The following is a 17,972-nucleotide window of genomic DNA, read 5'->3' as shown; positions in this document are numbered from 1 at the left end:
TTAAGTGAAGCAAGCAAAAACGTGAACGGTATATAGAGAGCCGGTTGAGAGTAATAAAAAAACATTGTTTGGGGGGGGGGGGGGGGGGGGGGGGGGGGGGTGAGCGGGCCTTGAAACGATAATGAAGCTATAATGGGCGTTTCGTTTACCGTTACTTTCTTCTGACTGCTTTTTATCTGTCCCAGAGAAGAGCGTTGTGGGTAGCTGCCGTCATCGGGAAAGAATGCCGTGAGGACTTGAATGCCAAACAGTCGGGAACGCTCCTTAGTAGCTCGAGGAGTAGATCGCGCGCCCCCGCCCACAGCCGTAGTGCGCCGCGCGGAACTATACGTGTCGCGAGTGGGCGCTGTATGTAAATAACGCTCCACAGTAAACGTCTCCGTTCGCGGGCGCATTTTGCTAATGGTAAGTGGTATTAGGCCCAGCCATTCCTCGCAGCTTGCGGCCGTTGCTTCGGTGCTCGCAGAAACATTGCGCATGAGCGCTTGGCACGGCAGCAAGCGATGCTTAGAGACAAAAAAAGGAGTGACAAAACCCGTTACACACAAGCTTCGAGATTCTCCTCCTCTTGAGAAGATAATAAGCATACCTTGATCATTTGTTTAATCAGTGTTGTCCAGGACGCCCTCAGGCGCTTTGTTATTCATTAGGGCTATTACTAAGCGTACCCCATATTACACAGAAGCCAAACGGGAAGCACAACCACGGGTGTGGTACTAAAGCGAAGTGGAATACATTAAGTTAATGCTGTAAGCGCTGTCTGAATCAGCGGATTAGCAGTACTATTGTTCTGTGATCGAACTGTTACATATGAGTTATTTGTGTGCAAAACATCCCGAGTGATATTTATTGCTGGTTTTAATTCCCCACACGTGTTCATTGTGCACAAGTTAATCCGTCCGACCGCACGCAGCCCGGAGTGCATTTTCTGTTTACATTTAAGCAACACTTTCACAACACTACAATCGACCTTATCCAGTGCCCATTCGTTAACTTCCCGTTTGCTTTGACGTTATTGGCACCCATGGGTATCGGCAGCACCAATCGATGTCGCTAGGTATCCGATTATTCTTTTTTACGTTGTCTCCTTTCTAGTCAATTGGTCACCGATCACCAACACTATGAAGTACAGAAATCTCGTTTGGGAAATGGAGAGGCTCTGTCCCCAGAAGTAGAGCAGGAGGATACGCCGAAAGCCAGACGTCGTATACAACAAGAGCCAACCTGACGTATAAAAAAGGCATTAAAAATCTTTCGGTGACCGCCAAGAAACGACTCACGTGTTGGCCGAGAAAAAAAGATCTATCTATCTATCTATCTATCTATCTATCTATCTATCTATCTATCTATCTATCTATCTATCTATCTATCTATCTATCTATCTATCTATCTATCTATCTATCTATCTATCTATCTATCTATCTATCTATCTATCTATCTGTCTATCTGTCTGTCTGTCTGTCTGTCTGTCTGTCTGTCTGTCTGTCTGTCTGTCTGTCTGTCTGTCTGTCTGTCTGTCCGTCCGTCCATCTATCTATCTATCTATCTATCTATCTATCTATCTATCTATCTATCTATCTATCTATCTATCTATCTATCTATCTATCTATCTATCTATCTATCTATCTATCTATCTATCTATCTATCTATCTATCTATCTATCTATCTATCTATCTATCTATCTATCCATCCAAGAACAACAACAACAACAAAGTCAAACCAGTTTTCCAGCGAGAGTCTATCACAGTTTTACCGTCGGCGCCCCCGCGACCCATGCAAGCTGTTTTGTCATAAGCAAGCTGTTTTGCTCGAAAAAGAAATGCCTGCTATATGTGTCAGCGAGCGTTCCTTCCGCGATAACCCCCCCCCCCCCCCAAAATAGCGAAGGTGTGTAGTACACGGCACCTTGCTGACTGCGCCCCCGAAGTGGTTGCCTAATTAAATCCGGCTCTCTATATACGTATTCTTGACGTCGCACGTTCTTACCCTTCTCGCGTGCCACCGGAAAACGACGACACTTCACGAGTCGTCGTCGATACTTTTTGAGGACTGTGCATCGCGTTTATTTTTGTTTTTTTTTTCCTGCTGGTCTACTCATGAATGCAGTTTGCCGTACGTGTACGCGTCGTGCTCTAATAATCAAGGGCCCTCCTTCTTTGCTCCCTCACAGGACGTTCTCGGCAAGGCAATTTGGGATTTGTGGAACTCCCTGTCGTTAAAACACCAAAACAGGCGGCTCCCATACAACGTGACCAGGAACTGGAATCAAGGAAAGCGTAATGAAAGTCAACCGCTTTCTTTAAATTTAAATGTAGCAGAGGTGCGTGCACGTTTTAACTTAAATCAAGTTACCTCTTGTTCGAATAAATCCGAGAGGCAGGGAAAAAGTTCCGCTTAGATTTTCTTTATATTGTTTTTTTTAATAAGAGAATTACCTCGGAAGGCCGCGCTAAAATATTTCTCCGAGTCAGTGCTCAGTCAATTTTCGGGGACGGACACCGTGCATAATAAGGCAGCGTTGATTGCACGTATACTTTTCGAGTTAATTTCACGTTTTTATACGTCGTTGTGTCGTTGCCGACATGAGTTCAGTCTATCTCTGCCATTTCACTGCGAGCGACATTTCGTAACGCTTTTATTGTAGAACGAAGTTGTATATAGGGCTAGGGAACTTGTTCCTTTGTCCGTTTGCGTGAACCGACTCCTATAGCCCATTTATGTGCGCCGCAGAAACCGGGAAAACCCCGCTACTCACCACTGACTCAGTAAAAATGAAGAAAGGAGCACATGAACGGCAAACATCAGTTAAGATGGTGCACGAAACGCCAAGCGCATGCGACAAGCCAGACAAGACGACGCATCCCGTGACAAAAAAGACGCGCGCTGCTTAAATGGAAAGCTTTAAAGGGACATTAAAGAGAAACAATGGCTCAGTTTCGATCGATAAATTGTGCTCTGACAACTCGAATGTCGTTAATTTCGTCATTATAGGTTTATTAATAGAGGAGAAAATCAAGTTCAAACTTTCATTTTTAATTTTCGCGCCGATATGTCCCCGCGTGACGTCACGGATCTCAAAGTGTATTTATCGTATTTTGTCGCTACTGGCTCAACAAAATTACCCCAAACTCGGTATGTTAAGTCTGTGGCCCCCTCAGAGGAGAATGTACTTCATTTTTACCGATTAGGAACTACGTAGTCCCTAGTAGGTGCCGTCAAAACATGTGACGTCACGGCGAATGGTGCGGAAACTTCAATGTGGCGTCGTCACCCACATTTTGTTTTTGCGCATTTTCTCGCTTATCGAGTGTCTTCTCGCAGCAAGCGTGGTGTTTTTGGTATCGTGAAAGAGTACTTTACTAATGCGAGAAAACTCATTTTGCTCTTTATATAGTGTCCCTTGAAAGGAGCACACGCTAAATTCAAAAGGGACATTCTGTACAGACATGTCGGGTTTATGTGCACGGTGCGTGACCGGCTATGGTTCGGAATTCTGTGTCACCTCTTCGTCGTGTGCTAAACAGCTTCGCTGGTCATACACCTTCACAGAGTGGAATGACTCCAAATTTTTTTTTCGTTAAAGGAGGAAGAGGAAGGAAAGGCAGGAAGGTCAACCGGATGCGCGCCCAGTTGGCTATCCTACGCTGGGGGAAGGGGATTAAGGGAGGAAAAGATAGGGAGATATCGCGTTTTACTCCCTCTCTCTCTTATATATATATATATATATATATATATATATATATATATATATATATATATATATATATATATATATATATATATATATATATATATATATATATATATATATATATAATCACCATGTCCATATATATATGGACATGGTGATTCTTGTTGAACTGATCTAGTTCATCTGGCTGTAGTCTTGTTGCAAATTATACGATTTTAATGCGGTTTGCCGCAAATGTTTCAGGAAGCACTAAACTTTTAACAGCCCATCCCGTTTTTGATGTGAAGCGCTGAAAAAAATATGACAAATAACGAAAACCGCGACATTCCGCAAAATTGCGCAGAACCTTCACCAGATCTATCGTCCCCAGATTTCTTTTTGTGGACTTTTTTCGAGGGTCGTGTCTGTCGCGATAAACCACGAACACTGGACGAATGAAAGGCCAGCATTTCTAGGAAAATCGCAAACATCACTGCCGACACATTGCGGAGTGTTGCGGCCAATATGGAGCGGCGAGTTCGGTTGTGCCTATACGCCTGGAGGGTGGTCATTTTCAACACCTGCTTTAGGGTATATGATTATAAACCTTGATAACCTTTATAACTTTTACAAGCCTTTACTAGTCACGTCGGTATGCCGCATGGTAATCGAAGTTTTTAACAACCTTTTTGTAGGCTCAAGCCATACTCCCTTGTATAGCATTTCGCGGTTTTAGTTATTTGTTATTTATTCTTTTTTCTCTGCATTGCACATCAAACAGCGGAACGGGCCATTAAATTTTCATTCTTCATCAATCTTTTGCCGCAACCCGCATTAGAATCGGGTACTTTATCAGAAAACTACAGCCCAATGAAATAGGTCAGTTCTAAAAGAGTCACCCTGTTGATTGGGGCCGGAGAAAATTCAAGAGCTTTTGGGAGCGAAAATATGCTTGACGACTGAATTGTTTTCGTTTATTCACTTGCTTGCTGCTCCTAAGATGCCTTGAGTCACGAGAACCACGCACCCAGCTTCAATAGCGGCGGCGTAAGCTGTAGGCGAAAGGAGTTTCTGCTCGTCTCTGTGAGACTTGAAAGCCGGCAGCACCCCGCATTCGGCGATACGTTAAAGCTTTCCCTTATTAAGACGCGTTCGAAGCAATGCACCGGCGTTGCGCGTACGGTTTAAGAGGTCTCGTTTCCTTCTTCCGTAGAGGTCGCTTCAACGAAAGGACCTCCGGCGATGGCGTCGCAGCCCAGCTGAACAGTCGTTAGCTCCTTGATGTTCCTGTTCAGCAGGGAATCGGGAGCGGCGCACTTCGGGTAGTGCCAGTCCTCCGGCAAGTCGAGAAGGAACGCCGCTTTGCAGTCGCACGTCAAGGGGTTTCCTGGAGCGAAGGAAGAACGCGATACGCGCTGTCTAAACATTATCTCTCGTTTATTGCCGAAAGGGAGAACAAAATAGAATCTTCGAAATTCAAGCAACACAGAGGTCTTCAGGGGAAGGTGGAGGCTTATGAAGAGTAGTCGAACAAGGAACGGGCAGGAACCAATTTTTCAAAAAGGAAACTTGTTTTTGTCAGAATCCCTGCATGACGTACACGAGTCCCGTCGTGGAAACTTTTGCTCCAGCCACATCTCTTGTTCAACAGTTCTTCATCACATGAAGGTTTTTAGTTCATGATCCTTAGTTGCATACACAAGCTGAAGAAACTCGGAAACATTCCCGAGTTCACTGTTAGAATATATACGCCACGATACGTACGCCAGCAAAATAAACAGAACTAGTTTCACTCAGGCTCACTCGCAGAATGCGTGCTAATGCGATTGGCATGCTTGGGAACTGCAGTCACTTTGTCATGTAGGACTGGCGTGTGTCTTACGTCATTCTAGTCTCCAGTGCAATAGCAACGCCTGTCATTTGACATATACCGACTGATAAATGTGAGAACGCGGGCTACTATAGCGGGCAATAAAAGCTTTACGCCTCTGCTGTCGTTCCGTCATTCACTCAAAGTGAGAGATGCTGATCATCACTTATTGTCAGCGGCACAAAGCTAAATGCAGTTGAGAGGCCGCGTGCAGTGAACCTTGCATTATGGCTTCCGAACGTGCAAAGGGCGCTAGTTGTGGGTGTATTAATGCGCTTATCATTCTCAGCCAGTACTTCCCTCGCTGTCAATTTTTAATGAAGGTGTCTTTATTGCGTTCAAGCAATGTGGCGGTACACCACCCACACTGAATGTGGTGTGTCCCCACATTCCTTGAATGCTGTTCACATTGATTATCATCGATAGTCTTCGTGAGATGGGTCTCACGGGAATTTTTTTTCTCGCTTAGGTACTCAATCTGTAGGAATTATAGTCCCACAAGTCTCACTCGGACTCGGGCAAGCCAGGAGTCGACTCAGCCAGACTAACTCAGACTAGTAAGTTGACCTTAGTCTGGCTGATTCGACTCGTGAGTAATTTCGGCGATTATGCCGTCATGCAACATCTTCGGTCATGCCTGCGTCTAGCAAATACGTACTCATTTCACGTCGCTGGAGCATAATACGCATGAGCTTCAACAGTACTGTTTGGTTACATGTGCGAGGTAACGTTTGTCTGGTTTTGTGGTTGCGGCTGGTGCACGCAAGGGTTTATCATTTCCTGCACAAACCTTGTGTCTTCCTTGGAGCGTACAAACTATCAATTGGTATCGTAGGAAAAAGTAAGGCGTACATGCACGAACTCACGAGAAGAGAAACAAGAGGCAACGCTTAGCCTGTGTTCATGTTTCCACGCCTTACTTTCGTGACGATGAATTCCCATACTAATTCAACCTTTTGTCGTTCTGTCTGTTTTTCTTGTGTTATTCCTTCTTCCTGTTCCCGTTCACCCTGCCCTGTGTAACGTCACCAGAACCAGTTAACATTTGCCTGAATAACTCCACTGGGCTCTGTTTTAACGCGATAGCGTTAAAGAGCTCGTATCGCAGAAATTCCGCCGACGGCGTCGGCGCCGGCACCGTTGGTTGTGAGCGAAAAATCATCTTGTCCGTGACCGAAAAATCGAAAAAGCTGCAAATAAAAATAAATAATGAAAGTGTTGGGTCCGAGTGAGAATCGAACCCAGGCCGTCTGCGTGGCAAGCAGGTGTTCTACCACACAGCCACGTCTCTGAAAGTAACTTGGATGCTTCCCAAAAATACGCGTCCTGTATACAGGTGTCACAGTAAGAGATGTAATATCGCAGTAATATTGCGTGGTATAAGCGTACATTGCCATCGGGCGTCACACCACGTCAATATCATAACGACTTGGTGGTTTAAAGACATCCACCCATTACAAAAGGCACACACATTACTTCGCGTATTCCCTTAAGACCACGTAGTGGGTGCATCGCAGCTTCGAAGAAGGTTCTCGCGCATAATTGCTCCTGGTTTAAAGCATGCTACCCATTACATAAGGCACACACCTTATTGCGCGCATTCTGTTAAACACCCATAGTGTTTTAAGTGCGCACTAGGGGCAGGATATTGCTATCGCGTTCAACTCTTAAAGGCGAAGCTTAAGCGTCCCCCAATTTTTTTTTCTTTTCATCTGTAAGTTTTAATTCGTACGTTCTTGTGCTTTCAAAACAGCCCACGCTAACACTACAACTCAGCTCCTTGGTACACTTTCTTCGCACTCGCAGAGACGAGAATACGAGACGAGACTCGTAAACACTATCCGGGCCGGAGGCACGCTTAGTGCTTATGTCCGCCAGAGGTTAATATGACAGAGGTAAGCACATCAACTAACATACTCAACGCACCTACTAGGCTGACCCTTGTTCCGTTTCGAGCCAGCGGCAAAAGCGTGGCGGCTCTGAAGGACGTGATGAAGTTGTGCCGCAGACCAACTTCCTTAAGTTCTGGGAGCTCTTCGGCAAAGTCCAGCGGCAGCGAAGTCAGGTTGGCATGGCTGCACAAATGGAAAACTCGGAAGTCAAACACGGTGAACAATTGCATCGGTCAAATGGACCGCCAGAAAAAGCGTTCAAAATTTGGCGCTTAGAGGCAAGGCCGGCTTGCCCGATCAAACGAGACCGCAAATGATTCCAAATGACATCGAAATTTTTACTGCGGATTCTGTTGAAATCATACTTGTGTGTCACGGATTGTAATTTCAATTCATTATAGCCCTTTCAGTCATCAATTATGATGCACTGTCTCAAAATGCATCAAATTTGCATGTCATAATTTGAAGGCACTCAGTATTACATTCCAAGAAATAAACGAAGGAATTTATTGTTTCCTGTGAGTTTCAGTCATTAATGCTAATTAGCCTGTAAACAAATATCCAATTATTCTGCAATCAGTCAGCTTCAATCCTTGCATACAAGGAATCAACTATCAGGCCCAAAATGCATGCACAATTTGTTTTTTTTTTTGGCATTATGCGTTTCGAGCGAAGAAAAAAAAATACTCTTGACGTTGGACCTCGAACGTTGCACGTCGAACGATCGTCGAACATGGTGGTGTCCCCAGCAAAGTGATCCTTTGCCACAGGTCGGCAAACTCACTCATGAGTCGACTCACTCAGACTCAGATCGAGCCGTGAGTCTGAGTCCGAGTGAGTCCGGTTGAGGAAAATTTTGGTGAGTCTGAGTCCGAGTGAGCTCTAAGGACAAAATATATTTTTTGAGTGAGTCTGAGTGAGCTCCACACTTTTTTGCCGACCACTGGTTTTATCTACACAACTTCAGCATTACTATCAGCCTTATGTCGGCTCACGTTTATATTCCCGTCGAATCACATATACTTCAAAGCACTAGCGTCCATGCGCCCGCTCAATATTTATTAATAAGGGCATGAGTTATAGAGAGGGGGGAGCAGTTTGACCCCCCCCCCCCCCCGGCGAACACTTTCACAGGAAGTTCTTTTCTTGATAATGTAGTGGAGCAGATGCACGACCGAGTATGCGCCTGTGAAGGAGGACGAGAAACGACACGCGTTCTGATTGCGCGAGAGCCTGTGCCGCCTTTTGCCAGCCTTGCACTGTGTTAGCGTACGGTCCCTTTTCGTCGCGACCTCATTACACCAATAAACCTCATCACAATAATAATATCTCGTGTGAGGCACATCTTTCAATAAACAAATGTCCTTACTGGATAGCAACCAGTGATAACTCATATTTGAAGGTACGAGATCAAAAGGCGCCTAGTAGAGCACCAATTATGGAAGATATTGGTGTTAAAGAGCATTGCACCACGGTCGAAAAAGCCAATTATACGTTAACGGACTCATGAGTCGACTCACTCAGACTCACTCAGACTCACTGAGCGAGTCCGAGTGAATATTATTTTGGTGAGTTTGAGTCCGAGTGAGTCCGGCTGAGAAAAAAAGATTCAGTGACCGTGAGTCCGAGTGAGTCCGGTTAAGGAAAGTTTTGGTGAGTGTGAGTCCGAGTGAGCTCTAAGGACAAAATATATTTCATGAGTGAGTCTGAGTGAGCTCCACATTTTTTGCCGATCTATGTCCTTTGCAGCAATAAGCAGCATAATGAAGTTAAATAACTGCTAGTTGTCCACTCGGGAAGCCTGCACGAATGTGCACACTAAGTTTCAGGCCATTTGAAGAAACACGTGGTGCGTGACGTGCCTCTGAAGTTGATGTGCACAATTGTACACACCGTAACTGAAAGGGTTAGGCACGACTCGCAATATGGTTACCATCAACTAGCTTTAGTCAATGATGATAAATGCGCCAAGTTTATATTTAGGACCCTCGATCTCAGGTCGGTGTCCCTATAGGTTTTCAGGCAAGGAAAGTAGCATCACAAATGTTAGGGCAGCAGTTAACAGTTCCAATCTGGTCTCACGTTCTCATCTGTTCAAACAGGTCTCCACTCCGGCAATATAGCCCCCTCCTGGAGGGCAACGAGAGAGAGAGAGAGGAGGGGGGGAGGGGGGAGGGGGAGGAGGGGGAGGTCAATGGGAAACTCGCATCTGGCAGAGAACCTGAGCGGATGCGAGCTACCCTGCACATGCAAGGGGAAAACAAGGGGATGGAAAGAGGGCAAGCAGATAGAGGAAAAAAACCAAAGACGGAAAATGAAATCACGATTATGGATGGATCACTACAAAGTTTTTTCCAGAGATGTTTTTAGAATGTCTACGCTACGGGGACTTAAATCTGAATGCACGCAAGGCTTCGCATTCCACCCACATCGAAACTGAGTAGAGAGACCAGAATACTTCATGGTTCAGCGCGAAATGAAAGTTTATATTAAGGTCATATTGCTGGTGCACCTGGCGCGCTTATGAGTAAAAGGGAGGACAATCATAAAAGTGACATCAAAACAGAAATAAGTCGTCTGTTTAAAGATACGACGTAACAGAAAATTTATGCGCAAGCGAGCGTTTCTTATGTGGTCCAAGTTCATTATCTTTGGTGAAGTGCTTCATTCGAGGCTTCCCTCGAATGTTCTCCACTTACTCGAGTATGAGTCTCCACAGCTTGGCAGCAGGACGCGGCAGCATCGTGCGCGAGAACTTCACCAAGTTGCACTTGATCACGGACACCTTCTCCAGGTTCGTCAGCGACGCCAGCCAATCGTCGTCCACGCTCTCTATGGTCGACCTTATCACCGCCACGTGGCTCAGGGTGCGCGGCAGCTGGGCAAAGTTGCTCGACAGTTTCAAGCCGTTCATGTTGACCAGCCTGAGTTCGGTCAGCGAGTGCATGTCGCTAAGTAGGGTCCAGCTGCTCGGGAACGTGCTGTCGTCCGCCAGTTCGAAGACCTCCAGCGTGTCCTCGAGTCCTTCGAAAGGATAGTACCGTTGCAGCCATCCGCGCACGTATCGGCCGACGGTGACGTTGCTGAGCTTGAGGTACGTTGCGTTGGTCCCGACGAACGTCTGCGGCAGGAAGTAGCTCAGGACGCTGTCCCGCAGTACGAGTCTCGTCTTCGGCAAGTCCAGGTCTCTCGGCACGGCGTTCCACAGTTGCTCCGGATTGTCGAAGCCGGTACAGTGGATCTGCTGTACCCGATAGCCCTGCCTGAGCGTCTCGTTACAAGTTGGCTCGGCCCCCGCGACGGCGAATGCCGCGAGGGTGACCAGCAGCGTACCCGACAGCATGGCTTGACCGCCTGGCACACGCCGCTAATTCTGCCTGTTATGCAAGTCCCCAGGCGGAGTACACGGCGTTTCGAAATGGCTGTTAGTGAACATTTGGCTTCCGCTTAAATGAAACCCCGATAAGAGTCGACCCCGTCCGTGTTCTTGGGTTGCGTGTTGACGAGTCGTTGAACTCCAGCCTATCTGAGTAAAAACAAACGCACGCGCGGAAGGAAGTCCTTGTGCTAAAAACTGCGCACAAGGGTTTCGATTATATTCTGAAGTCGGCGCGTAGAGAACCCGATACGAGTGTTGACGCCGTGACAACACCTTTGTGCCTGTATCTCGAGAACGGAGTTTGTACGCTGAGCAAAGATTGCGAAGTTTGCTCGAAAAGGGAGTACATGTATTGTTTTCTTCCATTCATGAAAGTGGCATGAGCCTCTCGTGTTTATCTTGAACGAACACGTCGAATGAAAGATTATGAAAGGCAAGCGAGCTCGCATTTAATAACGTTTAACACATTTCAGTCCTGTACATGTTGAGTTCGAAAAGCTACTAACTCGGTTCGATTGCAGAGAAATTCATTGAGAAAAACTAAGCATATTAATTTATATCTGTCTCAGCCTACAGAACGTTTTTATGTACCAACAGAGCGGATATACTTCTTTAAGTGGGACATCTGAACGCTTCTACTACTACTCTGAGCCAGAAGCAGGAAATCTATAGCACAGTATGTGAGACCAGTGTAGGTCGGTGCAAACGTTAGGGCTAGCATTTGGGCTGTATTTATGCGTTGCTTGGCCGCACAAAATTGTGTTGCAAACTGTTAGCGTTCTTGGGAAGGCATAGAAATAAAGGTTAACAGAAAATATATCCGCAACTTACGGTTTGCCGATGACACTGTGCTATTTCAGCGACGATGACGACAGATTGCAAGAAATGATTGTTTAACCTCAACAAGGAGAGTGTTTACGCGGGATTAAAGACAAGCTTGCAAAGGACACAGGCAAATCTCAATGACCTCGCAAGAGAGCTTGGTAACCAACTCCTAGAGTCTACGCAATTAAGATATCGTATCTCTAACTAAATTACTGCAGGTTAGCCAACAAAAAGGAAATTAACCGAACGGGCTGTAGAGCATGCGGTGTAGACATTCCCAAAGCATGACCAGTAACTTACCATGGTACCTAAAGCGGAAAATATACAATCGTTGCAGTTAACAGTAATATGGGGCAGAAACATGTGGGGCAGAATCTTGGAGGATAATAAGAAAAATTTAGAAGTTAATGACCACCCAGTGGAACCGAAAATTACAGACGTAACGTTGAGCGATAAGAAGAGAGCAGAGTGCATAAGAGAACAAACAGGGGTAAGCGATATCCTTGTTACCCCACCATCAACAACAACAAAAGGAAAAGTGGACCTGGGTAGGCCACGTAATGTCTAGACCAGTGGTTCTCAGCCGTCGATGTGTCGGGAAACCCTTGTGGACTGGTCGAAGTGATGGTGGACCCCTTGATGTGAGGAACCGGGAGGAGGGGGAGGGGGGGACTGATGTAGCAGGCTTAGTTTTTAATTGAGGCGTTGGGGCAGCCGAGGCGATCTTGTTCAGAATGTTGCTGCAGTTCCTGGAGCAGAACCTGGAACTGAGAATAGTTCAAAACTTGCCTCCAAAAACTTTTTTTTTTCGCGGGCGATGGCGTCGCCGAACCCCTAGGATGGCTCCGCGGAACCCCATTTGAGAACCACTGGTCTTGACATTACGTGGCCTACTCAGATCCACGTAACCGATGGCCAGTTAGAGCGACGGAAGTACACACCAAGAGATAGGAAACGTAGCCGAGGCCAGCATAGGGTTAGCATTGGTAGGTAAGACGATGAAATCAAGAAATTTGTCGAGGTGAACTAGAATCAGCTCGCGCATTACAATTAAAATGGAGATCATTGGTAGAAATGTTCGTCCTGCAGTGGGCATCAAAATAGGCTGATGATGACGCCAATGTTTTTTCCAACGAAACTATTAATCGATCAAGGGTCAAGGTATACGCTATCAAGTTGAGAGGCGTACCCAAATGGCACTCCACTTAGCGCGCGGATCTGGATTGGCAAAAACATAGCAGTAGCATTTTTTCTGCATTCAGTAAACACTTATAGCGTGCTTCTACATCCTTCGGCTCTTTCTTGCACGATATCGTTGTTTACATGGCTGGACTCGATCAATAGCGTTTCGCATAAACAAACGAGAGCGTTGCGCTATCATCGTCCTTCCATTTTGGTCCCGAGCAAACGAACCGGAGCATGGCTCTCAAGATCTACTTCATGCCTCGCTCTTGTTTCCTGTAATACATCGAAATTGTATTCGTGACTTAGACGCTATAGTTGTTTGTGAGCGTGAGGAGTCAGCGAACGAGGTCTGGAACGCAAATAAGGACACGAGACACTGTGGTTCTTAGGAAGAGAAAAAAAAAGATAACGAAAAGAGGAACCTGTGCTACTGCTCTTATCGTATACAGTGAAACCTCGGTGATACGATCACGGTTCATACGAATTTCGGGGTGATACGAATTTTTAGTTGGTCCCGACCAAGGCCCATTGGCCTGCAGTGTAATAGAGTACGGTTGTTGCAAACAGATTTTCACCGAGCGACGTTTGATGCGAACGTGCGCAACCGCCCAGGTATGAAGGGGTGCTGTCCGCTCTGTCGCGCAAGACGCGCCAAGCACGTGCGCGCGCGGGAACGCAAGCGTGGGCATGCGCGCCGCACTACCAAATCGTCAGAATCACGGTGTAAGAAAAAGTAAGAAAAACGCTTTTCTTAAGGGCTGAATAAACATTCAGAGACGCGTCAGGGCCTCCGAGATTGTGTGCGCGAATCTTTCAGGCACTTATGTGCCTCCGTGTATCTTCGCGTTTAGATTACAGAGGACATTAGCGCCATGCTTTTTTTTCCTAACGCGTCGATGCGGGCTGCTGTCGTTGTACTGTGTTTACACGTGCCTGCCTCGTGCATCAGCCATCTTATGAAAGGTGGACGAGGACCGAAAGAAGGCGAAGACGGTCTTGACCAAGGAGTCAGGCGTCACAACGTCAACATGCGCGACCGTTGAGGTCGCACTTGTGCGGGCAAAGCCGTAAATCTCCAAAAAAAAAAAAAAACAACTCCAACACCTACGCGATAACAAAAAAAAAAATACACCATCTCCCGCTAAAGGGGACCATGAGGCGATGCGAAGCCGGAGCACTTGCACGATCGCGTTCCGTTGGCGTTCGTTGGGCATGCTACCGATTTCGCGTCGTGGAACACGAAGAGGGACGCTACGCGCGTCGTATCTTCCATCTAGCCTGGCCGTTAATTCTCACAGGGCGAGCGGGGAACGCGGTCGACAGGCGGGCGAGAGGGGGGCAGCGTGGGAGAGGAGAGAGAAGTGGAGGGGACGCGCATTCGCTCGAGCTCATCGCGGCGTTGCGCAGGAGAGAATTTCGGCATGTCTAGCCCGCGTTTCAGAGGAAGAGTGGAAAGGGGGAGGGGAGAGGGAAAGTGGAAAGAGGGAAAGTGGAGAGGGGAGAGGACAAGGGGAGAGGAGGTGTGTGGAGAGGGTATGCGCATGCGCAGTAAGGGTGGTCACGCCGCACACCACCGGATTGAGCTCGGCCTTAAGATACTTCGCATCTAAAATCATAACACAGGACCGTGGTTCGGTAACTTTGTGGCCTTGATCCAACGCGTCAAAGCGCTTCTTTCGTTACTTTCGTTGCAGTACTCCGATGTCATGACAAAAAACATACTAAAATTTGGAAGGGGCTACTGGTGTTGCGGGTCGTAACGCACCTAGTTCAATAATTAAATACGCGCTTACGGCTCGTATATTTACGAGTGCTGATATTGCCGACATCTAAAAGCCTAACTGACAATCATTCAGGGTTCTTCCTGACGTTGCTGCGGCCCTGAAAAACAATAAATGAAAATGTAGGCCAGCTTTATTTTGTTCATTCTAATTTTCCATGCTTTCTGGTGATACGAATTTCGGATGATACGAATATTTTTGGTGGTCCCGTGAGATTCGTATCACCCAGGTTTCACTGTAGTTATGGTGGAGCCTTCCATTTACTATGATTTGGCCTATAGAGTCTAATGGTGATAAGCATCCATTTATGTTCTTTATGCTGTGACAAAACTTGCGCGGTGCTACTGACACACTCTGCCGTCAGTTTTTGTCGTCACCACTGCCACCTTTCCTCCTTTTTCTCTGTACAGAGTAGCCCGCTTGAAGAGTTTCATATCACGCCAATGTAAAAGCAATCTCTCCAATTAAGTTTTCTCTTTCTCTTGAAGGTTTAAGTGTTTAGTTTTAGTTGTTGAGGAGGTAACTGAATAACATAGTTCAATCGGGTTGTCAACAGGCTTGGCATCTTCAAACCTCCTAAGTGTCGGAACTGGAAGGCAAAATTAATTTCGCCGCAGTTGCACACTTTGCTTTATTATACCGACTGCCCCGAGTGGTTCAGTGCGCATGCGCGTGTGGCGCCGCACCGGCCCTTGCTGTACCCACGTAAACTTTGAACTCGGCAGTTATACGAGAGCATCAGCGGAGTATACACTTTTTGAAGCAAAGCATGACCCATACTCACAATATTTTCTGCTTTTTTAACGTTTGATAATAGGCCGGCACCCGATATCGCCCGCCACTAATGCAGCCGGTCACCTTGAGATTATAGGAAGATGACTTCAGCGACGGGCAGATGCATGCTGCCTATGCAAGCCTCATAAGTAGAGAAGTTTTATGTACAAAGGTCCTTGGCACGTCCTACGGACCTTTATGCTTGTTTTTTTTTGCATAAAGGTCCTAAGGACCTTTCTGTAAGGCCCTTTAGTTTTATTATGTAGACGACAGGCAAATTCCATCTCTGGTCTCTTGCAGACGTACACTGTCAGCTATTTGTCGTGCCTTCATGGTTCATGGCGTTCTCACACCGTCACGCGAGCCATAGTGAGCAAAGATGAGCATTAGTAGCGCAGCAGTCAAGACAAGTCCAGCATATGTGCACGGACAGGGCTCTTTTTTTTTATTAAGACCGTACAGGTACGACGACAGGGTTCGAATCGACGAGCGAGGAACATGGAGGAGACAGGGGACAGCAGTGCACGAAGGGAGCTCCGTCACGCGACGCTCAGCGTCCAGTCGGGAGTTGTACCGGGACAGTGGTGGTATGGCAGTGCTTTGGCGAACTGCGCACAGCGCAAGGGGGTGCTGGCGTCGATCATGGGGTGCGGGGACGTTGTCTACGTGGAGGAAGGAGGCACGGTGGCGCTGCACTGCAGGTCTGCCTCGGTGAGCCGGTGGAAGTAGCGGTCGAACAGGGACTGCGGGGTGCGACACAGGAAGTAGTGCCACCGGTGCGTGTACGTGAGCAGGAAGCGAAGCCGGCAGTCGCAGTGCAGCGGGTTGTCTGCCGTGAGAGATGGAACAAAGAGCTGTCAACGCTGTTTGACACTTCAAGATTCCCTCGTAAACTAACTTCAGGCAAAACAAGCTAGCAAACACTGGTTCGTTCCAGAAAACTGACTGAAAGAAATTGCGATGCAAAGTCCAGGTTTTTATTGAACACGCTGTGCCGCTGTCGTATATGCTTCTGCTCGTCAGACGTGAATACACTACTCCACTATAAGAAACTTGGTGGAGTGTCTGCGTATCAATGTAAAGTTACTCTATAAGGGAGCATATACAGTAACTCTTCATCGTTCACTATTATGACACCTTCCCTAACATGCATTCGATGAGTACTAATTATACTATTACCTCGGAGATTTCGGCGCACATAACCACACTTGTTGGTTAGATATGAGTCACACAACAGGCTTTCGATAAGTTTAAGCTTATCGTTGCGAACACTGAGTGCAATTTATGCAGTGAAATGAAAAAAAGAAAAGAAGTTTATTACGCATCTCGGAGGTTCATATGACATTGAATATGTTTGAGACAAGACGCGAAGGGTTTTAAAGTGGCGAAATTTTGTGGCAGTACTACGTCCAGCATGCGCATCACTAGTTTCAGTCCTGAAGCGCCCAGAGTATAACGTGACATGCCACAATATCCATGCGTTTCGCATGCCGTTTGAACATTTTTAAGTGTTTCTCGCAGATTGAAAAGACGGTCATCCGTGGAAAATAGTCATTCACTTTTTTTATCCTCTCAGGTGGGCAATCAGCGGGGATTTATTGCACGGTAATCTCGAACTTGTTAATCAACAACGTTCTACTAAGAAACGTTTCTATTAAATGGTTTTGGGATGCATCTAACTATACTCCTGAAATAGAGGCGTGCAGTAATGAGATCGTGTGCATTGTTTTTAATGGAAAACTACTAATTGCAACTGCAACGTACTTACACATTTTAGAAACATATTGAAGTCATTACGGATCGACTTAAGTGGTACGTGCTATGGCAACATTTTTGCCAAGTTACTAAAAAATATTCATTTTAATTGTTCACAAAACATTGCGATTTGCAGTGCACATCTGTCTTATTGAGTAAACTACCTGAAAAAAATTCGGCAGATCCCATGCCTTGTGGGAATCGGTTTCATGCGAAGCAGTCAGAGAGTAGTTGTGCATGCTGCATTTTTTGGCTTTTAGCCAAGCGTTACGAGGTGGATCGACGTGTTTCTGTAAGTGTAATATTTGTGTGCGCATCGTGGGCTTACTTGGCACGCCGATAATACTGGCGTTTAAAGAGTAACTTATGGTCTGACGTAACGTCAGCGCTCACGTTAGAACGAATACGTTAGTATTATCGAAGCAAGGTGCACTTTACGGTGCGATGTTGTGAATATCATACGTAACTTCCGTTAGCATATTCCTCCGGGGTCGAGCAATGCTTCAATATAGCTTGCTGAATCATAGGAATACAAATGTAATGTTTATTAGACTGCTATAAAAGCGGAGCCAACACTGGAACACGGACGTTAATCAGACATGGCGCCTGTATAGTAGGTGTACATATCTAATGTTTAATGTTTTCAAATAAGATATAAAATTAGATAGCCAGCACCACAACCACACTTGACGTTTCACCGACATTACGCCTGTATAGGGTGTTTTTCCAAAGCGGTTTCTAGACCTGGCGTGGCTCTGTGGCAGAATACCTGACTGACACGCAGAATGATTGGGTTCGATTCCTGCTGGGATCCTAACTTTTATTCTTTGCATTCGTTGGA

The 17,972-nt window shown here is 46.3% G+C and overlaps 1 protein-coding gene across 1 annotated transcript; it reads right to left on the bottom strand.

Annotated features, from left to right (window-relative positions):
- Positions 1 to 4,637: 4,637 nt before the first annotated feature.
- On the bottom strand, positions 4,638 to 10,825 carry LOC119393882 (oplophorus-luciferin 2-monooxygenase non-catalytic subunit-like). Its single transcript, XM_037661068.2, has 3 exons — positions 10,132 to 10,825; positions 7,467 to 7,615; positions 4,638 to 5,057 (listed from the first exon to the last, which is right to left on the bottom strand). The coding sequence occupies exons 1-3, from the start codon at positions 10,773 to 10,775 to the stop codon at positions 4,855 to 4,857; spliced, it is 996 nt and encodes a 331-aa protein (XP_037516996.1). The 5' UTR covers positions 10,776 to 10,825; the 3' UTR covers positions 4,638 to 4,854.
- Positions 10,826 to 17,972: the final 7,147 nt, after the last annotated feature.

The sequence above is a fragment of the Rhipicephalus sanguineus genome, chromosome 5, assembly GCF_013339695.2.
Source record: "Rhipicephalus sanguineus isolate Rsan-2018 chromosome 5, BIME_Rsan_1.4, whole genome shotgun sequence".
Taxonomy (NCBI): Eukaryota; Metazoa; Arthropoda; class Arachnida; order Ixodida; family Ixodidae; genus Rhipicephalus; species Rhipicephalus sanguineus.
This window is presented reverse-complemented; position numbering and strand designations above follow the sequence as displayed.

Excerpts from the sequence above, each read along its gene's own strand:
- LOC119393882 (XM_037661068.2), bottom strand. The coding sequence starts at position 10,775 with ATGCTGTCGGGTACGCTGCTGGTCACCCTCGCGGCATTCGCCGTCGCG. Across the intron at positions 7,616-10,131 it reads CTGTGGAGACTCATACTCGA|CCATGCCAACCTGACTTCGC; the intron begins GTAAGTGGAGAA and ends CCATTTGTGCAG. Across the intron at positions 5,058-7,466 it reads AACAAGGGTCAGCCTAGTAG|GAAACCCCTTGACGTGCGAC; the intron begins GTGCGTTGAGTA and ends CCTTCGCTCCAG.